General features: G+C 36.9%; 1 protein-coding gene across 1 annotated transcript in view; it reads right to left on the bottom strand.

Annotated features, from left to right (window-relative positions):
- The window catches only part of LOC6504830 (chitin deacetylase 1), a 30,909-nt gene extending 10,688 nt beyond the window's left edge, over positions 1-20,221 (bottom strand). The window contains exons 1-5 of the mRNA XM_032453181.2: positions 19,261-20,221; positions 13,805-13,896; positions 13,612-13,723; positions 8,110-8,237; positions 3,693-3,835 (exon numbers count right to left, since the gene is read on the bottom strand). Of these exons, the coding sequence (XP_032309072.1) occupies positions 3,693-3,835; positions 8,110-8,237; positions 13,612-13,723; positions 13,805-13,896; positions 19,261-19,312 (527 nt within the window). The 5' untranslated portion in view covers positions 19,313-20,221. The remainder of the gene's footprint in view (positions 1-3,692; positions 3,836-8,109; positions 8,238-13,611; positions 13,724-13,804; positions 13,897-19,260) is intronic.
- Positions 20,222-22,887: the final 2,666 nt, after the last annotated feature.

Genomic DNA, 22,887 nt, shown 5'->3' with positions numbered 1-22,887 from the left:
TGCTTTCTGTGCGTGTATGTGTGTGTCTGTGTGTGTGTGTGTGCAGTGAGGTGTTGCCTAGTTTTCGGCTTGTTAGTTAGTTAAAAGTTTTTGCGTGCAATTAAAATGCTGCGCAAAAAGTTTCCTTCAACATTGTTCTTAATTTTTTTCCCCTGGTTTTTGCAGTTTGCCAAAGCCAAATACAAATGAACAAGTATTGTCTCAGCATCCTATATATATATATATATGTAATAGTGTGTGTTTGCGTAGGTCCTGTTAGCCTGCAGTGGTAAAAGTGTGCAAGTCCTGTGGCAATTGTCTGATTGTTTTCTTAGCCGCAGCAGAAGGAGCAGCATTGAATGGCAAGAAAGTTCGTTATCAGTGACATTTTGGCGTATAAATAGCAAACAGCTCGCAGTCACTCCCCAACTGTCTGCAAGCGGTAAGCCAGTTGCCATACACTGTGAAAAAATAAGGGCGTTTGCTAGGGTTTTAGTTGGTAAGAGATAGAAAAAATAGGGCTACGGTAGAGGGCTTTATTGGAGGGCTGTGTGATAACTGGTACTCATTTTAAAGGAAAAATAAATATCAGATACTATTATTGGATGTATTAGATACTCTATTACTCTATAAAAGTAACTGTGATATCCAGTACTTCTTCAAAAAGAGAAAAAAGAGGGTATTGTAGTGTCTCACTTTACAGAAAATTACTTTCTTGCCTCTCAGCTTAACTTACTTCATTAAAAAACTTATTAAATATAATTTTTTCAAGTGTATCCCCCCAGTTAGAGTTAGCAGTTAACAGTTCCCAGTTCCCAGTTGCCGTGGCGAACGTGCTGGCAATGACAATTGAAATGAATATTCTAAGCAGCTGGGCCACCAACAGTCGTAGTACCTACTCCTACTTGAAGTAGCACTTCGAGGACCGGAGATTTTGAGAATTGAAGTCCAAATCTTGGGATTGTGTTTGCATTTATCCAATTAGGTAAATGAATCACAACAATGGCAGTAAATCAAATAAATAGACTCTCAATACGGTATGAAAAGGATAAAGGATGTTTGCACTTGCGACTTTAATTTGCAGAAAAAATACAAAATAAAATTCGACATGCGAGTGTCACTCTCACTCGTTTTCTCATTCGCTGTTCCACTCGAAATTAAATCAATTGCTGACCGCAAACCGCACACACACACACACAGGCACACCATCAAAAAAAAAATGGAGAAATATGATTTATATGTGTGTGTTTGAGTGTGTGTGGCAAAAGGATCCGCAGAATACTGGATGACAGAGAGTACACATTTTTCTCTACCATTTCTGATTCTGATTCAGAATCTCGTTTTTCTTTTTTATTTTTCCGCCATCGTTGGGAAAACTGACAAAACTAATTGCCTCAGCGGCCGTAAACAAAAAGGGAATATTCGTTGCATACTTTGCGGCAAGTGGCAGTCAGAAAACGTCATAGTCGAACAGAAAAAACCAGGAGCAAAAAGGACGAGGAGGACGAGGTGGAAGAAGAAGGCAAATTGAAAATAAAAATCTTAACAAAATAAGCTAAAAGCTGCCGACTTGCAGAGCGCATTAAATCATTTCCGCACCGCGAAGCAGGCAGATTCAGTTCTTGTTCCACTGCGGTAATGTGCAACTTGCAACTTGCAACAACCTGCACCGCAAGAAAATCATATTTAAATCATGCAACAAAAGCTTAAGCTCAAGGACTAACATCTACCACCTTAAATTATACAAAAAAAAAAAAATAATAATAATAATAAATAAAATAAGTTGGAAGGACAACTATGAAAAGAGATCCTTTTTAGTTGGCACAGTTTAGCACTATTTATGGCCTGTCGTTGGAATAAGAAGATGAAAAGTGCATCTCAACTTCTGTGGAAGTACCAGAAAAATGATTCGCCAGGAGCAGGAGCAGCAGGATACAAGAAAAAAAAAAAAGAAAAGGATATAAGAAAGTATGGGTATATACGTATATGTAGTACACTCTCTCTCAGTCCGATTAGCGCATTCATGTGTGTGCATGTGTAACATATTCAGGCAATTACTGCCATTCAGCGCATTTCAATTCAACTTCAAAAACTGCCCTCTTCCACACCCCCACTACCCCCCTATATCCTTCCTCCTCCCTGTGGGCATTCCTTTTTGGCATCCCTTGTTGTGTGTCAGTGTGTGTATCAGTATGTGTGTGTGTGTTGCGGTGAAAGTAGAAAAAAGCTTTTAAACTCAACTCAAGATTTTTGCTGTTCACGCTTGGCTCGCAAATTTTTTGACTGTTGCTGCTTATTTAGTTTTGCTGACTCCCTAGTGTTGTCTCAACCACCGAAAATCTGTGGACGATGGCAGAATGTTAAGGATAATGGTAAACATAAAGGTTAAAGGGTTTTCCCAAAGGGAGTTATAGATATCCGCTATAACTATAACTAGTTTTAAGCCATAGCTATTTTTTTAAAGCTATATATTTATAGTTTTTGTTATGAACATGTTTTAAAAATACTAACGGACAAAAACACAGGGTTGCTCAGGATTACTAGTGTTGTAAAAGGCTTTTTTAAAGTGTTGCAAACTGCAGTTAAACACAGAATTCTTGTAATTATGGGGCTAACTCTTTTTTAAACCAAATAAAGTAAACTAAAGAACAAAATCTAAATAGATTTCTTACATTCTTGCCATCTGCTTGCTCTTAATTATAAATTTCCTCAAAAACTCCCATTAAAATTGAAGAAATTCCCTGACAAATTTCATTTTATTCCGGCCCATTGTAAATGGTATTCTCATAATTTTTGGGAATGCACGCTGACTGGCTACGTCTCTGCTTCTTGCTTTGCCAGGATCCTGGAGAATCCTTCTGCTGGCGTCTTTATCTACGACTGCCACTTTATGAGAGAGTGTGTGTGTGTGTGTGAGTGTGTGAGTACTTGTATGTGTGCGTTTCCCTCATCATTTTCTTTCACTCCATTTTGTTGTTGGCTCCTTACTATGTTGCCTGTAAGGATGTGTGTGTGTGTGTGTGTGTAGGAAGGACTACCGTTTTTATAAGTCTGTGAAAATGTAGTTCATATATTTTGGCGAAAATTCATTTTGCAGTTGACATAACTTTGTCAGCCCCAATTTATCAACAACAATTAGAAGAGCGGAGCGGACAGGCCCCACTGACTCTTTACCAACTTGACTGACAAGTGAATATGTATATATAGTATATCGTATATATGGTTTATGTATATACATATATATGCGTAGTAAGTATGTGACAAGTATTTTGAACAAAAACTTTGTCTGCCAAACAGACTACGCTTGACTTTCTGGCCTGAGAACTTTGCAAAATTGCTCGAGAAGGGGAACGGAGACTACATACATACGCTTTGTCGTTCCAACTTGCATCTTCTGCCGGCGTATGCTTAATATTATAATGCCAAAATAATGTGCATTTGGAAAATTGCTGTCATACAGCCCCTCAACCTCTTTCCATAGAAGGAAACAGAAACAGAAACAGAAACAGGAGCAGAAACAGGAGCAACATAAGGATACGAATTAGCTGGAGAAACACATCAATTGTCAAGTGTCAGCTTGTAGAGTCATCCAACTGGCTTATTAAACTTCAATTTGTGACTAGGACTGCTTGGGATTTATTTCTTTATATTTTATACATATTTTTTACTGTCTTAACTGATTTAATATTTATTTTATTTTGTAAAAAACTCACCTATATTCGTGGGAGAGGAAGAAAGTTCCTCGAATCAGACAGCCATTGGGATTCTTGCGCTTTCCATTGAAGATCTTGTTGTAATGATCGTAATTGTTCAAGTTGACAGCTCCATCGAAGGTCAGCATAATGATCTGAGGGATCTGTAATTGAGGGAATAATTTCAAATAATTTATAGAAGCTTATCTTTTTTATTTTTTGCAATGAAAAATATAAACATTTGTCGCTACGTGACTTAGTGGATTAAGTGTGTGTGCTGGAGTGGGTCGGTGGGTGGTTGGGTGGTTGGGTTTCAGATTTTGAGTGGGTGTTTGTACCCAATTAGAGGATTGCCGACCTCAAAATCAGCCGGGCATACGATGGCATTGGAAGCCGCAGCAGCAAAAGCACCAAAGCAGCAGCTCTAATTGAAGGTTTTGCATTTTGCGTTTGTTTTTCCTGTCTGCGTTTCGCCTGGTTGCGCATTTCCACACAACCACCCATCATACCACCCACCCAACCACCCATCCACCCCACCATCCAACCCACCCAATTGCAACACCACCACTCTGTACAACCACTGTGGCATCCACTATGTGTGGAATCACCTTTCGGCTTTTTTGGTAAAACTAGCAACTTTAGCATTAAACATAATTAGTGGGCAGGCATGTGGGTTGGTTGCAAGTACCAAGTTGCAACTACCGCCAGAAACGAGGGCGAACGAGGCATCCAAATTAATTCCCAAAAAATGTCCGGCCATCAATAAGCAGTCGAAAAACACAACACTTGCCACACCGAGATTCCATTACAAAATTGCCAAAAAAAAAAAAATATCAGAGAGGGCAAACTGCAACATTTTGGGGGCAAGCCTTGAGGGCAAGACTTAAGGTTTATTGTCTGCCACAAAAAGGTGAAGAACTGGAACTTGGAAGTGTGAAAATGAAAAGAAAATCGCTTACTGCATTTGGGTTGTGCAGGTCGAGAGCCGGTCATAAAGGCGTGTGGCACGAAGATGCTGAAACGTGGCAAGGTGGCACTTAACGCTCATTGTTGGATGCATAAAAAGGATTATTATACAAATTCAATATTAATGTGGTCGAATGGCAAAACCGAATAGAGCTGGCGAAATTATGCAGAGCCGTGAAACACTCGAAAGTTGGCGCGGGGGCTTAGGATGCCCCGAGCTCTTCACTTCCAATTGAAATTTGCACTTCGATTTGACAGCCCATCCTTGCCCCATTCTCGTTTATCCCTTATTCCTTTCATCCTATATTTTATATAATTTTTTTCCATCTCGTTTTTAGCTCTCTTTTTATTGAAAAGATGCATTTTTCTGCAAACCGATTGCAAATCAACTGCAAAAAGTTTTTCTTTCGTAAAAATATTATTGCAAAAATAATGAATTTGGTTTTTGGAGGACTTGGACTTGAAAAGGACCTGAAACGTGATGAGAAGAAGTTGCTTAAAAAAAATTCATAAATTGTCGGCCAAGTTTGGACAAACTTTAGGGGTTTTCCGGCCAAGTTACCTTCTGTTTGAAACCTAATTAGACTTTTTATAGAGAAAGGATTCAGTACTAATAAGACCTATTGTTTCTGGACTCTATTTATTTAAATATAACAGAGATATCCAAAAAAAAAAATGCCATTACCCGCACTTTTCCGTGTGCGTTGATAATTTTCCCTAATGCGACTCAAGTTTGCACTTTAGTCTTTTGGCAAATATGGCAGCCGAGAGTTGCGAATTGATAAGCACCTACCCGAGTGAAGGACTCAGGACTATGGCCCGAATAATATAGACAGACAGGCGGGGGTATCTGGTAGAAGCTGTAGAAGTTTTCCTTCGTCGTTTGCCGAAGGATTCGATGGCTCGGGGTGGCAGGCTTCTGGTAAATTTGCATAGCTCAGTTGCTCAATCGCAGCGACAATTGAGCGGCTCATTGATTGCACCACCCAGCCACCCAACCACCCAACCACCCAACCACCCATCCACCCACCCACTTTTCCACTTTGCACTCAGGCTCTCTCTCTCTCTTCCTCCTGTCCACAAACTTTTTGTTGACACTGTGCCATCTTTTCGTTTCATTTTCCTCAAATCAAATTCGATTCGCATGGAAATCGAGCAAGAGCTTATAGTTTATTTAAATGCAATTCTTTAATCTTAAAATTAAACAAAAAAAAAAATTTTAGTTCTCCCATCAGAGATCGAACTCTAGACTCAAGATTCGAGTGGAATGCCGGAAATTAGCCGCACATTGTGAAATGAAGCGATGCGATAATGGAAATACCAAATCAAACAATAGATTGATGGTGTATAATGGTGTGACCTATGGGGAGGGGGAATACCATAGGCCTGGGCTGAGCATCACACGGGGCGTATGCGTGATGTGCGATCCCAAATCAAAGGAACTTTTTGGCATGCACAAATTAACCGCTTGTTAGCGGTTAATTGAGATGATATTAATTATAATTATGCCAGCGCGCGCACAAACAATCAAATCATACAAACACACTCATTGGTAGGTGTAGTTGGAGGTGTGTGTGTGTGACAACAACAAAGGATATTTTTTGATCAAGGACATGTCGAAAAAGGGATGCTCTTTAAGGGAATATTTATTTTTTTGTGTAAAGAGTAAAAAGAGTAATATTAAAAAGTTGAAATCTATTTTTTGAGCAGCGAAAGGACAACCGCACAAAAGTAGGCAATAATTTTTATTCGAAAAGTTCAATCCTTTTTCTTTGAACTCCACCCTTCGGCAGAGTATTAAAATTCAGTTAGGAAATGCAATTATTTTTGGGCCGCGCTGCTGCAAACACATGTAAGCGCTAATAATACTTAAATAAGCACTAATACACTCACACTCGCACACACACACACACACACACACACTCTCACTGACAGACAGACACAAAGAGGACAAAGCGGATGGCAAGGACAAACGTACATTTCAATTTCGAAATTAAGTGGCTCACTTGCCTTGTTTGTATTTGAATGTCTATGTGTGTGTGTTAGTGTGTGTGTGTGTTTTTGATGCATTCGCCTATACATGTATGTGTGGGTGTGGCTTTATTTGTTTGTCTGTATGTCTGAGTGTGTCTGTGTGTGTGTGAGAGTGTGCTCTTGCCATATAAACATCCGTTTTGCTCGTAACTTATGCGGTTTATGTTGTTTTATTTTTCACCCACTGATTTATGTTCTGGGCATATTTTTGAAAACTGCAGGCAAGATTTTTACGATAAGGGTGTTAAAAAAAATAAACATAAGAGTTTTCATAATGAAAAGGACTTTTTTTTTACAAAAAAAAGGTTAAATTTAAGAGAAGAAAAGATTCAAAGAAGGGACAGAAACTTTAAAGAGAATAACAAGACAAAATTCAGTTAGTTTAAAGTAAAAAAAAATCAAATAATAATAAAAATATATCAAGAAATAAATTTAAAAACTAAATATACTAAAAGTCACTTTGTTACTTTTTTTTTTTTTTTATTGATACTATTTATCCAACAAGAACATAACTCTTGGCCAAATAAACAAAGCCAAGTTATTAAACAGGATATTCGAATCAACAGGAATACCAATAATAACAACAACAATTCTCACAACAATAAAGAAATGACAACAACAACAACAACAACAGATGGAAGGATACAAAATACACAAAAAAATAAAAAATAAATAAATACAGGAGAACAATTTCCTTATGCAAGGCGACGATAAGAGCAAAACCGAATGCAAATACATAGATTTATGGCCAGGACGAAATCGGACAATCCAGGAGGAGAATGGTGAATGGTGAATGGCAAGCTTGGTAGCCTGTTAAGAACTGGGTAGCTCTCTGTTGTATAGTATTCCCCCAATTCCCTTACATTGCCCTTCCATTGCCATCCTAAAGCTCTACTACGACTCCTCCGATCCACAGAATCCACAGCTGGCGTAGCCCCAGTTTCGTGTCGTAAAAATAAAAGCTGTCAATGCACTTGAAATTTATCGCCCTGCAAATTAACACTTAAATGCAAATGGAAAGGGGGGTTCAAGGGAAGCAAACAAGTGGCAGGATATTTTATTCATTTTAATTACGACTAAGAGATGACCTGGAAAAGGTTTTAGAATTTTTGGGAATATAACAAGGGCTTAGTTAGAGAGTTTAAGAATTTTTTTGCAGGGCTTACTAATTATATTACTATTAAGTATTATTTATTTGGTAATTTAGTTTAAGAATTATTACCAAAAATATAATATTTCTTCCAAAATCTATAAGTTTTATTTGCTACAGAAAACTATAGAATTTATTTTATAATAATTTTTAAAACCTCTACAATTTCTTTACATTTTTCCAATTTCCAAATACTTAACCCATTTTTTAGCAACATAGGTGTCTTTTTAACACCCTTGGGCCCACAAAAGCAATGTAACCCACCCCAATCGAACCCCAAAAACTCACCTTCTCCGGTTCCAGGTCTCCGGGTACCTGAGTACCATCCTTGGAACAGAAACAATACGGCAGGGCACAGTCTTCCGTGTTGCATCTTTGCGCCGTATCAGCGGGTGCATCCGTGGCAGGGGCAGGTGCTATAAAAAAATGGAAGAAAAAATAAGAGAAAACATGATTTTGGGTTTTATTTAACATCTATTTCGTTATGCGAGATCCAATCCGAAATACTTGGCCAAACTTGGAAGTCAACAAGTATCAGAAGTAGCACAATGGCCGGGCAAAAAATAAATAGGGAGGAGGAGCGAGAGTGCCAAGGAACAAGTTAAAAGAAAGTTAACAATGCTGGGTGGTGGTAGGTGGTAAGTCAAATAGCTTAAAGCCAAATCCTGAGCCCCATTTTGTTGCCTTTCTTTGGGTCAAAAGCTATTTGCATATGTGTCAGGGATGCAGAGTGAGAAAAAGTTGAAAAAATATATATATTTTAGGGCTAGAAAGGACTAGAAGTCCTACCGTTGAACTAGTTGTCAGCTTGTTTATTGATTAATTAATTTTAAATAATATTTATTGATAGAAACTATTCTCTCAGTGTAAATGTGATTGCCATTCGAATCGAAACAAAACGAAACTCAAACGAATTCAATTGCTTTTTTCTTTACAGCCTCACAGGCTCTCCAGGCTTTCCAAGTCTCGATTTCTTCGTCATTGCCAATCAGTTGTTGTTATTTTCTGCTTTTTTTGGCCAACTTGTTTTTGGCTCTTTTGGCTTTTTTTTTGTAAGCAAACAAATTCGCTTAAAGTTCAGAAAACAAAAAGGTGAAACAGGCCATATTTCCAACTAAATTAGCAAGATGTAGAGTCAAGGATGTGTGCCAATTGGCAGGATTAATTAAAAAACAAATCTTTAAACAGTTTTTGGCCAAAAGGCAACTAATTCGAATTCGAATTGTTGAAGAAGTTTAATTAATAAAACATCCGAACACCCCAAGGGCCACATCATCAATCAATTCAATGTCATTTTCATTTCAATTTTCCATTTTCTAATTTCTATTTTCTAGTTTTTTTTTTTTTTGTTTTTCTGGCAGATTATTTGGCCCATAGCCTTTAAGCCAGCTTGAAAGGATGTTGGAATATCCATCGTAGACTGGAGAGTTCTCATTTCGATTAAGCCTTCGACAATGCTTAACTGGGATTTAATTACACAGCCTTCAATGTTATGCAAATTTTCATTTTCCACTCAGATATACAGAGATAGAAAAGGGGAAAATGGGAATGTCCTGGCTGTCTAATAGTGACATAACAGCAAGTGCCTTTTTTTCTTTCAATATTAACATAACATTTCCGATCAGATCCGATAGAAAGGCATTATTTTATTTGCTGCAGAAATTGCAGAAATATAAATAAAAAGTAAAACCGGAAAGGACTAAAAGGAAAATAAATGCTTGTGGCATATCAATGCCTTTTGAAATATATATTTGTGGTCACATCATAAATAACGGCAATGAAAATGAAATGCTTGGCAATTAATTGGCCAGGATACAAAAATATATACACACACACATATAGGAGAGTGTATGTGTGTAGGACAGGATTGCAATCAACATAAATTCTCTTGGGCAGCAAATTCAAACTCCATTCCTCTTCTCCCATTATTTTTTTTAAACAAGAAAACTTTAAGAAACTCTTAGTGTAGCTTTCTCTCTCTCTAGTTGTGTGCTGGCTATCTCTTTCCAACTGTTTGCCAACAACTTGTGCCGAGTTATTGAATAAAATGTAATAAACACTTTTAGTAACTTTGTCTTGTGCCTGGAAAGCGGACATAGATTCACAATTTTGTGCACTCGGTGCGTATACGTAATATTTGGTTACTGTTTCTAAGGATTTTTTTTATAAATCACTCTAAAAAATACTTGCTTAATATTTATTAATATTTTAGAAAAATAAATAAGACGTAAAAGAAGTGATATTTGTTATGTAAGAGTATTTAATATTCTCTTTTTCTTTTAAACTAAAAATATCCTTTATATAGATATCCTTTTTTTCACAATTTTTTTGTAGTATTTTGTTGGTGTTGTGTAAGTAATATTGAAATGCTGTCATTGAGCGTGCTCACTGAATTATGAAATTGAAAACTATTCAGTGAAAAAAACATTTTTCTTTGAATTTTATCAGCTCAGCGTAACGCGTATGTAGTACAGGACTAAGGACCAAGGACCATGGACTCTAGAGTAGAAAATCAGCTTGTCAATTGTATGGGCTTTTCTGCATGAAACTGTCAACTCGAAAGAGAAGAAATCCATCTACTTTGTATGTTACCTTAAGCCTTAAATAAATGGCTTAAATATTTTAATTTGACCGAATCGAAATCTGAATAGAAATAGAAATAGAAATGGTAATGAAATATATATATTTCACACTCTCAACCTCATACACACATCTGAAACAATTTATTTTTATTTTTTTTTTTTGGTTATTTATTCTGGGGACAAGCTGCTGTCACAATTTGAAATTCAGTTGAGACTCGTGTTGCGTTGCGTTTACGCAATTCGTCAGTCGAGATTTGAGGCAAGTCTGGGTAGATTTTAGACGAATGGAAGTCGGAGTCAGAGAAGAAGTCTTTTCGGCAGGCAAGCCGGCAAGCTGGCAAGCCTTTTAATCCCTCGACTGGCTTAGTTGGCAGATGGCAACGAAATTAAAGCGCCAGGGACGTTTATAGGCAATCAGTTAGTTTGCTTCACTCATTTTGATGAAATCGCCTTAAATTATATAATGGAATACAAGTGTAGCCGTAGCTTCAGGATGGGGCAGCATCGCTAGGTGGAATTTAATGGATGTGATATCCTTGGCTTAGACCGATTCCCAAAATGAAGATGGATGCTTGAATGCATCTTGTAAATTATAGAGTTTTCAAACTGTGTCTGTGTGTGTTTATTGAATGCATAAAATATCCAACTATTTTTCTGGCTAAATCTGTAAATAGCCAAGCAACAAATTGGGGTATCAGCTATACATATATACAATCACAAAACTATATACTTTTTTTATCCAGAGTCAGCGGAAAAAAATGGACAAAAAAAAATAGAAAGCGAAAAAATTTTATGCACAGAGCTTTGACCTAATCTCTGCTGCAATATTTCTCTTCGTCCTGCGAACGTTTATGTGAGACTGTGTGTGTGAGAGTGTGTGTGTGTGTATGTTCCGCTGAAGAAAAGTAATAACATAAATGACGCACACATCCAGACATATCACGCACACAGTCAAGGTCACAGAAATGGGTTTTAAGCAAAAAGGACATACCATTTAAAACAATTTCTCACAACTAGTCTAGAAACATATAACTATCCTTTAAAAATCCTAAAAAAATATATTTTTTTTTAATCCCTACTGTTAGAAAAAAGAAAACTAGGGGGTAGTTTGAGTCCTAGCTATTTATATGAGACAACATTCCAGTCGGTATTACGCAAATCCCCAAACGCTTTAGCTGTCGCAGCTTTCTTCCAAGCGGTTGCCTTCCGACCAACGACCAGGAACTAGGATCCTCGGCCCCCTCACCACTCATCCCTGCCCCCATATCCATATCCATATACCCGGTAGTAACTCCCAAAAATCCGTTACCCCTTACCCTTCCCCATAACCCTTTTATTTTTCGCATCCAAAAACTAGAAATGGAATGGAAACTACTGCAAAAGTGCGTGTTTGCATGTGTGCCATATGTCACTCTGTGTGTGTGTGCATGTGTGTGTGTGTCTTCCCACTACCGCCCCCTTGTCTACCGCCTCGCGAAGCCCCCTCCTCACCCGAAGCCCTATTCCCCCCTTTTTAATAGTATTTGTGCATTTAATTCTATGCTCGTTCCTGTTGAATTTTGGCCTTTTCGTTGCATACACTCGGAATATTCTGCATTACAAGGAGATTTCTTAGAAAAATGTGACAAAAAATTTAAAAAATATTTTGTTGCCAGATTTTGATGCAGATTGATGGGGAATCGACAAATCGTTTAAGGTATTCCTCGCGAGAATCGGATGAGAATTGGCCGAGATACAGACTTCCCAGGGCCCCATGGGCCCAAAATCCACATTTTGAAGGGGTCTTCCCAGGAAAATGATGAAAAAAATTTTTAAAAAATTTTGTTCCCAGATTTTGATGCAGATCGATGGGGAATCGATCCACAAATCGTTTAAGGTATTCCCCGCAAGAATCGGATGAGAATTGGCCGAGATATGGGCATCTTAGGGGACTTTGGGCCCAAAATCCACATTTTGAAGGGGTCTCCCCAGGAAAATTATGAAAAAAATTGAAAAAATATTTTGTTCCCAGATTTTGATGCAGATCGACGGGGAATTTATCCACAAATTGATAAAGGTATTCCCCGCAAGAATCGGATGAGAATTGGTCGAGGTATAGCCTCCCCAGGGGGGCTATATGCGGGAAACCCTATGAGTATTATATACATATATCCGATAGAATATCCCAGCCTCATATCCTTTTTAAATTTTCTATATTAAACCTAAATATCGAACAATTTCTCTCTGTGTATAATAACTGAAAGAAAAGCCAGCAAAGTGTTGTGCAACTCTGTAGGTGCGCCGAGGCAATGCAAAAGTCCGAGTCTGAAACTGAAATCTAAATCGTAAATGTAAGCTTTAATGGCTTGCACACACACATGAGAGGAGGGCCAGAAGGGCCTGAAAGGGGTATACAAAAGGGGGCTTACAATGGGGGGTTTACAAGCCAGGCTAGAAGACGAGACGAAAGATAGACTTGGTTATTCTTAAGCGGTCGCGTTTGTGCCCCATTTGAAGTGCACTCAATGTCGTGGCATGAAGTGGGGTGCGGTGTGTGTGTGGAGAGTCTGTGTGTAAAAGTTGGGTGGCTCGTAAGCACTTGGCATTCATCTTGGCAATGGCACAGCCCTCTGGGCCACGCCCCATTTTAGCCAGAGGCAGTGGCAGCCAGCAAGGTGGCCCTTTTCGGGAAAGTCAATAGAGCGGACAATGTTGGAGCAATGGAATTTCGATTTTAGTTAGATTTTTAGTTTGATTTCGATTTGGATTTTAGGTTTCTCGGGGCTTGGACTGAGTCTGGGGGGCTTGAGAGGCTTTCAGTTTTTGCTTTTGGCACAAAGCATCGAATTGTGTGGCCATAAATGAATTATGAGACATTTACTTCAAATTGCTTTCTAATGCAAAACATCCATAGAGTTTGCTTAAATTGTTTGGCCTTCCTAACCTTCTTTTATACACATTTTCTTCTTCAATTTCCAACTAAAAAGTGGAACCACAAATATAAGGCAGAGAGAGAAGGAAAAAAAAAAGGAAAGGGGAAGGACCTTTCCCAAAAAGAAATGTTGGCCACACTTAGAGAGCACTTAAAGTTTTTACTCCGTTTCTTTGGCCCTAAGGTCCTGGGAGTCCTGGGGGTCTTTTGTGTGTTTCCTCTGATTTATGTTGCACTTGCAATTGCAAGAGAGACAGATAGTGACTGGAATTTTAGGGACTTGCACTAATCACTTACTTGTTGCTAACGGACCGCACTTGGCCTCGTCCTTAAATGTGCAGAACTTTTGGACGTCGTCGAAGTAGAGTCCAGACGGACAGCGGTTCAAATACGGATATCCATCGACGCACTATCCTCGAAAAGGTAGGACATACATTGTAGAGTGTCATAAATTGAAAGTAAGCCTTCAAAAATTGGTATAATAAGTTACCTGGTAGAAGCGGCGGCAGGTCGCTGGATCGGCATAGTTCCCATTGGCGATGTGTGAGGGGCATTGGAACTCCTCCTTTTCCTTGCCTTGGCCTGTCGAAGAAGTTTTTCGGGTTTTTGGTTAGTAAAAAGTTTTCTAAAACCATAAATATTCGATTTTTAAGCTTAATATTAAATGAGTTTCTTTGGGGCTAGGTGACAGGTGGGTGCTAGGTAGGTTATTTGAGAGCTACCTATTTGAAAATTATAGTTTAAGCTTTAATTAGTTCTTCACTTTAAGACCCTCAACTTCTCAACCAAATAGCTCGCATTCCGCATTTAAAATTTATATTTATAAATCACAATTCGCCATAACGAACTCATGCAAATTTGCTGCGGTAATCCATCCAATTCATAAACCACTAGTATTAACCTCTTTATAGAGTTAAGTTGTGCATGGAATTTAAATATCCGGCAATTAATTGCATAATAGACACAATACTTTATGAACGCATACACATGTAACCCAACAGATTTATATTTTAAACATATATATACACTGGACTGGAATACTGGACATATTTTCGCGATACACCGTCCTGGAGGATAAATATAAATTATAATCGCTTAATGTATATTTATGATGGTTACGTTCGGATGGGGTATTTTGTGTTTTTTATTTTGTATTTTTAAGCCAAATCGAAGCTTAAAGGGCTTGGCGGCTTGACATTTAAACAAAACAGTTGAAAAAAAAAACACAGAAGCCACAAGAGGGACTCAGTCCGATAAGCGAATGAAACAAATAAATAAATAAATAGTAGATAAGTTATAATTAAATGTCGATTTATGTTTGATCAACTAACAAAACAAAAAAGCCATAAATAAATAAATAAAGCGGAGGGAAAAGCGAGGAAAAAACGAGAGAAATTGTATTTGTTGTGAAGCCTAATTAATGAAAATATTTAAAAAATTGTGACTTGAAAGTGAGTAGAGGAAGGGCTGAGCTAGCTGGCTGGTTGGCTGGTTGGGCTTGCTGGTGTGGCTTAGAACTCTAATGAATATAAATTGACTAACAGCATTAGATTAACTCTCAAAAATCCCCGCTAATACCCGCCGTTGCACACCATCGTGTTCCCGTTTCCGAAATCAATTCAAACCAAAATTATAATGATTATATTTGGGAGGAACTGATGAGATATCGGGGAGTTTTTAATTATGCGAACGGTGTTATTAGTCCGGGGGCTGACGTTAAAATTATTCATAAAGCCGATGCATTTTGGTCTAAATGTTAATTAAATGAAAACTATTATTGAACACAATTGCATTACGTGTATTGGGATTGGGCTGGGATAGGCGAACGGCCAGTGCGGCCTATCATGATAATTATAATAATTATAATTTTATTTGTCAGTTTTATGATTTCTCATTGTTGCCATGGCACGAAAACGGCAATTAAGCGATAGCTTAGCTCGCAAAAACGAAATACAATACAAAATATAACGCATACGCAGTGTTGTCACTTGTTTAGGAATTAAATAAATACAATTTGTGTGGTGTAGACTCTAGCCGGAAAGGTTAAAAACCTCTATAAACATTTTCTCATTTTTATTTGACATTTATATTAGGAGTCATGTCATTTAATCATTTTTTTTTTACTCTATCGATTAACATTAAGTGGGAAACTTGAAAATTTTAGTCAAACAAATGGCAAAAGTTGATTCCTTTGTTGTGTGTTTGCACAATAATTTTAATAAAATATTTAAATGTTATTGTTTGGCTTGGTATTTATGGTGGCTTTTGTACAAAAATATGTACATTGAATGGGGAGAATGCGAAGCTATAGTTTCTGGAATATATGATACCCCTTACTTCCCTTGCTTCCTTCTACCTCTTGTAGTCCCAATATACCCTTAAAGTCTAGGAGCACTAAAAGTTAATTTAAATGAAATGCTTAAAATAAACAATAACAAAGGAAAAGAACTGGCTAATAATAACAGGATAAATAACAAAAAATCTCTATGTGAAAAGGTATATAAAAAAAGGCAACATTTTCATTTAATTATTATGGCTAATTAATATTTATTAACCAGTTTCCGCCCTCACACACACACACAATCACACTCACACAGAGAGTAGAATTTCACGGCTAATGAGGCAGTGTCCTCTAAGCGGCTTACAACCCCCTTCTCACTATTCCCAGCCACCGTCCCTGATAGCGCTAGAAATTCAATTCAAGCCACTTTTCTTCCTCGTCCTGGTCAGGACCTTAAAGGACCTCCTGTTCACATCGATAAAATAATAACGCAATTATTGCACATTTATTTAAAAAGTCATAAGGCCAATTATATGGAACAAGTTTTCATCGTTTTTCTGTTTTTTACTCACTGGCCCTTATTAAGAAATTGGCAATGCGGAAAATAATAATTAAAAATAAGCCGGCAACCGTAACATTCAAAAAGGATTTATATTTTTCGTCCTTTCAGTCGTCGGTCCTGGCAACGCAGTTGCAAAGAAATTAAATGTGCTCGAGAAAATAAATAAAAAATTGGAAATTGAACCGAAAATGGCAGAAAAAAATATGTCATTTCATGGCACGAACATCAGTTATTTAAGATGTGTTTTAAAGCAAGTTTTTAAAGAGTTTAAAAATGGGATTTCTAATTAATTAACTAACTAAAAGAAGAGCCACTTCCGTTAAACATTTTATACAATTTAAGCCCTTAAAAAATCACTTAACTAAATGACTAAAGGATTTATTTAAGCTTAAGATAGTCCTTTATTGTAAATTTTTTTTTTGCGGCCTAGTTTAAATTGAGTTTTTTGCTTTGCTGGCACACTTCCATTCAATTTCATTCACAGATATACGCGTATGTATATGCGGATATTCACTTAACACATTACGCATTCCCCCCCTTATTTTTTGTTGTTTTTAAAGGGGGGTGGTAGCGACCCCCATGTCTTTGCTTTTGTCTCTTTCCTTTGCAACAGTTATTGCTCTTGTTTATCCGCTGGCATTTTCAAGTAATTTTTCACGCATTTCTGTGGCTGCTTTGCGCCTCATTTTTCACATCTGCCCCACGTGTGTGTGTATTGGTATTTCTGCATCTGTGTTTGTGTGTGTTAAGCTGCTTAAATGTTGTTGTTTTTTTTTTTTTATTGTCGCCACCACCCTTTGCAACAATTCGCCATTTTTTTTCGCTCACTGTAGTCGCTGCTTTTCTGCATTACAACACTTAAATTGTAAATAATGCCGATTTGGTTAGCCCCAGAGAACGAGACAGCCACCGACAAAAAAAAAATATCATAAAAAATAAAGCTCAGTGTTCACTTTTCGAGTGTGGAATGGCCAACGCCACTTGCTTTTATCAACAAATTTGCGTTTAAGAGGCTCCTGTCCTCCCGTGCCCTCTGCTCTTATCCTTTTGCTTTTAATGTATTTTTAAATGAAGTTTATTTCGGTTTCTTTAAGACTCTGGCATAAAAAACAAGCCGAAAAGGCATAAACGAGAAGGGGAAATTATTTTCATTTAATTCAGAGAATGTCTGAAAGTTTAAAGGCTGATTCTGGTGGTTCCAACAATTATTATTCTTTAATTTCAAGTCAATAGCTTTTCAAACAAGCGAGTTAAAGCCTGAGGAAGTATTTGGCGGACAAACGGACACACGGACAAGGACTTAAATATACCTCTAGAGAGCGAGGAAATATAAAGGGAAATAATACCGTTACCCAAGAGTAAAGTCCTTTTTTTAAATAAGTACATGAGTACTTTTCTTTTGAAAGGCTTTACAAAATAACATTTTTTATATCATTTTTTGATAGATATTTTTAAAATAAATTATTATGAAAGCAATTATGCAATACTTTGATGGAAGATATGCTTTATAATACGAAAGTATAATACGAGAGAAAAATAAAACAAAAGTTGGGGGAAAAAAAGTAAAATCACAGACACAATCATGTTAGGATAAATGAAGCTCAGCTCTCAGCATCCAATTTCCCTTTCCATCGATTGATTTTTATTTTTTTTTTAATATGTTGTGTTTTTTTGGGGGTTATCGGTGTAGTGGTGTATTATCGATTGGCATTCGAAATTCCCGTTATTGTTGTTACGGTGTCAGTGGCAATTTACAATTTACATTTAAGTTTTTACGTTGTCCGTTTACATAATTCATGCAATATGCACCGTTTTTTTGTCTTTTCTGTTATTTTTTTTTTTTAGTGGAAACAAGTTTTTCAAGCAGAGACCCCCCCCTACCGCTCAGCGAGCACAAAAGAAAGTGAAATCGAACAGAAGAAATTTTTACAAATGATCGTGATGCTGCGATAATGACACATAAACTTCAGAAAAAACCGTTTTTAATGATCGACAAAAATGAGTCTAGCGAGAAAATTAATTAAATCGAATCGAAATGTTGAAGAAGCCGCATTGAAAAAAAAAACACGAAAGTCACAAAAAAGTAACAAAAATCTTCTTGAAATTTGCATATTCATGAATATTCAGTCATGACAGATATTTCCGATATGAATTTCGATTAGAAAATGCACTGAGGGGAAAATTTTCTTAAAAATAAGATAGTTTGAATTTTTCAAAAAGATTTTAAAAAGGATTGGAAGTAGTTATTAGTTACTCGCTACTAGTTGCTAGTTATTAGTTATTATTTACTATTTATTCGTGTTTCTAGTTACTAGTTACTAGATCATTCTATTATTTTTATTCTCTCTGTTTGGCTTTGAAGCTTCAATTTATTTATTTATTTGAAATCCTCCCTCAATTCTCTCAGTGTATGTAAATGTATGCTGCTTGTTGGCCGTCTTTCTGTCTGAATTGTTAATTAGCATCAGCGACTAAGCCAAGTGAGAGCTGCAAAAACTGCCGCTAATCAAGTTGGAGGTCAGTTCGGCAGTTGGCAAATGACAGACACAGAGACTTTTATTACGTAACGGGGAAGAGTGGCCAGAAAACTGGAACTGGATGTTAACCAGTTTATTTTTTTTTTACTTTTTATACTATTTTTCTTTTTTTTTGTTCATTTTTTTGTATTATGCCAGGATGGAGGCTGACCTTGCAGTCAAGGGAAAACCAGTTGGAAAAACCGCTGTTACCAATGTTACCTAATTCGTACAGGAAGTTTTTTTCAGTTCCCAGTTTTCAGTTTTCATTTATTCAATTTTTCTTTTTCGTATTTTTTTGGGATTTGCAATGCACAAACAAACACTCAGGAAGAGACTCTAACTATATAGACAAAGAAATATATATATTTCTTGTACATATGTATAATATATCCAATTGACAACGTCAACACTTCCACTTGCACTCGAAGCACAATAAAAAAAAATTATAAAAAAAATACATACATCATATATATAGGTGGGTCTATCATTTTATATTGATATATACTTTATGGGTAGATGTAGTATATATTTTAAAAATATATAACGAATGCGGAAACGTTTCGGTTTTTTGGCCAGGAACTTACCATTTACACAAGCCACTACCAGCAGCACTGCTACGAGGCACTGTTGCAACATCTTGAAGCTTCCACACCGATTCTAGATGGATTCGATATTACAATTGTTATATATATATAAATATAATTATATATATATAGCCCGATTCCGGAACGAGAGAGCGAGAACGAGCTGCGAGATCGGGACCGGCGTAAGTGATAGGGATAGAGTGAGAGTTAGCGAGACGTCCGCAGCGCCCAAATGCAAAACGCCAACTGATCGAAAGCCTGGCCAAGAAATTGCAAGAAGCCGAGACGAGAGTTGGCTAAGTGGCCAATGAGCCAATGAGCCACTTAGCCAGCTCAGCGCCAGCAGGCTCAGAGCCGGCTCAAAGGCCGAATGTCTGGCTCAAAAGGTGCCCGAACATAGGGCTCAGAGTTGCAAGATAATTATAGCCAAAGTTGGCTTAAAAGGGTTTCAAATTATTACTAAAATTAGTACATAAATTGGTAATTGTAGGCTAAAAAATTAGACAAAATATCTTAAGTTTAGAGACAAAAAAATAACAGTTATTGAAAAAATAATTATTAAAAAGTAAATATTTCTCAAACATGCTTCTAAAAAAATGTCTCAAAAATACAGCCAATCTTTATATTATTTTTTAATTTTTATACACTATAATTCCTCTCCCTTAAAATATTTTTTAGCCATTTTTTAACCATTGTTACAACACTGATCTTAGCGGCAAAGAGAGCTTTCTGGGTGCGGGCCCCTTCGGCAAACAAACTCAAATTCACTTTCATTTCAACCGGCTTTATTCAATACGATTCGTATCTTTTCGAGTCGATTCGAGTCTTAAAGAGTAGTAGTAGTAGTGGTGGTGGTGGTGGGAGTCGTCGAGTGGAATCGCGTGAGTTCGATATACAGCCGGTTTTTGTCTTTTATTATTTAAACAGTTTATTTCTTGTTGTTTTGTGGAAGACACCGACTGGGCATGCGTGCGCATTTCAATGAGCCCCCAGGCAATTCCGACTCTGAATTAAAATCCGACTTGGAATTGGAATTATGCATATTGATTGTCACATTATGCTGACTGGCAATGGTAGTGGTTGTTGGGGCTACCTGGCCATCCACATCCATATGCATAATGTTTCGGGCCGTTAATGATTCAACAAGGCCTTGGGTCTTGCCACTTTAAGTGCTGATCCATTCCGCATTTTAATTAAATTCTAATCACTGATGAACCGTTATCAGATGTTCAAGAAGGTTAATCAAAAATTCTAGAGAGATTTCGGAAATTAAATCCAACGTGACTTTTAACAATTAAGTGAAGGGTAATAGCAAAGAGTCACTATATTTCAAGATGTCACAGACATTCTGGGAACAAAAATCCAGTTGTTTGCATTTTAATTAATTCTCTATAATTTTTAGAGGGTTATTTTAAAAATAAAAAATTTATAAGCTTTTAAAAAATCACAGAAAGTAAATTAAAGGAAATACTAAGAATTTAAACAAAAACCTAGAAAAATCTGGAACAGAACAGAAACTGGTTTTGATTATATTTTATAAGAGATTGTTTATTTTTTTTAACTAAACTCTCAGGTTAAATGAACTTTTCCTTTCTATTGAAATGTCAACAAAACTTGTATTATTAAAGGTTTCTGACTATATTGTCTGATTTTATCGGAAATATTTGTTAAAAAAAAAAATCAACTTCTAACTAAAGGTTTCTTAATCTTCAAGCTTATAAAAAATATATTTTTTTATTTAGACTATTTATTATTTATTTTATTTATGAATTGTAAATAAAAATACTCACTTCTAGCCAAGTTGGATGAAATTTCCATTTTGTTTCCCTAGGAATTATGTGCATTTTTCGTTTGCTTTGAAAACTCCACACAAAAATTTCCCTTCGTATGAGGGAATGAGTGGGTTTTCTCTCACAAAACTTTCACACATCCCACAGTTGGATTTTGTTTTTTATTTTTATTTATATATATATTTTTTAATGAATATTCATTCAACATACATTGGCCTTGCTTTCCTAAAGGAAGACTGTGTCTGTGTGCCCTAAAAATAAAATCATAAAAATAGTTGATAAATTTTGTGTTTCTTAACTTTTTTGGATTTTTTTTTGTACATTAAATACACAAATTTGTATAGAGTTGTATGCTTAATTTTGTCCATCACTGTTTCTGATGAAAAGCCAGAAATTTGTTTGCCATTTAGGCCAATAAATATGTAAATTTTTCATAAATTTAATTAAATCCACTAACAAAAGGAGAAGCGTCACAGCTAAACTGCACCGAAAGTTGTATCCTCCCTCCCAGGATGTGGGAGGACAATAGTAGTAGAACTAAGAAGAAGAAGAAATGGAAGAAGAAGAAGCATTTTTTTAGGGGGGAGAATCCATGGGAGATCCATGGCTGAGTTGTTTCGGTGAATGAATGAGAATAAAAGTTTTTTGGTAAATGTATGCAAATATCTATCGCAGGCGTTGAGTGTTGAGCGTCGTTTTTTGGAGTCTGCAGGTGCCAGATGCTTGACGGACAGACAAGCGGACAGGCGGACAAGCGGACACGCGGACAGGCAGAGTCCTGGGTGGGGTGTTTGGTGTGTTGTGCATGTCTGGCCTGGGACTAAGGCAAAAGTTTTCTATTTTTTTTTGTTAATATTATTATTCTCCACGATGATAAATGAAAATTGCCTGAGAACTTAATATTTTTTTTTGACTGACAAAGAACTGGCATAGTTTAAGAAATAAAACCAAAAACAATTCGAAAACAATGAAATCGCAAGTGAGCGCGGATGTGAAAATTAAAACTGAAAAGACAATCGCTTGGCTGCTCAAGAATAAAGTTTTTCGAGAAAGGTTAACCCCAAAGGCACACAAATAAAAACTAAAATACAATTTTCCACAGATTTTGGCAAAAATAAAGGACACTATTTGAATATTGTGACAAAGGAGGGACCTCTAAAAACTGTCAATAAAAATAAAATAGAATATAGTTCATCACAGATGCTATCCATCTAATTGAAAACTGAGAAATCAGCCACAGGAAAACCTATATCAAAATTAAAGGCCAAAAACAGGACGAAAAAAAATTGCTTTGTTGGTAATTGAAGTGCATTGTGATTAGCAATGATGGGCCATTGGATGGTTGGGGGAAATGGAATTGCATTTTCCGGCATTTTGGGGGTGAAAATTTGACAAGAGCGGCAGGATGGCTGGGTAGCTGGGTGGCTGAGGGAGTGTGTAGCGAATTTATTGCGAATTAGAATAATGCCAGTGCTCTGTACTGCCGCCATACAAATCGAAATTAAATTGAAGCTCTCACTGTATTGCCATCTCTATCTATGTCACTGCTACCATCTCTCTCTAATAGCAACAACCAAAACAACAATATTACGAAATGTTGCTGGGCTTCTGGCTAAATTCGAGGGCCCAGAATGCACCAACAGGTCAGCCTGCAAATCAGGCTCATTAATTATGATGAATTGGAGCAGCCGAGCAGCAGGACAGCAGGACGGCAGGACAGCAGGTCCTGCAGGCGGCTTCACTCTGAAAATTTTGTGGAATGACTGCAGGAGATTGAATATATCTGCACCGGGAAAAAAAGGGGGAAGAGAGGGTATAGTTAGAGTTATAAAAAGGA

Source organism: Drosophila ananassae, chromosome XL (genome assembly GCF_017639315.1).
Source record: "Drosophila ananassae strain 14024-0371.13 chromosome XL, ASM1763931v2, whole genome shotgun sequence".
Lineage (NCBI taxonomy): Eukaryota > Metazoa > Arthropoda > Insecta > Diptera > Drosophilidae > Drosophila > Drosophila ananassae.
This window is presented reverse-complemented; position numbering and strand designations above follow the sequence as displayed.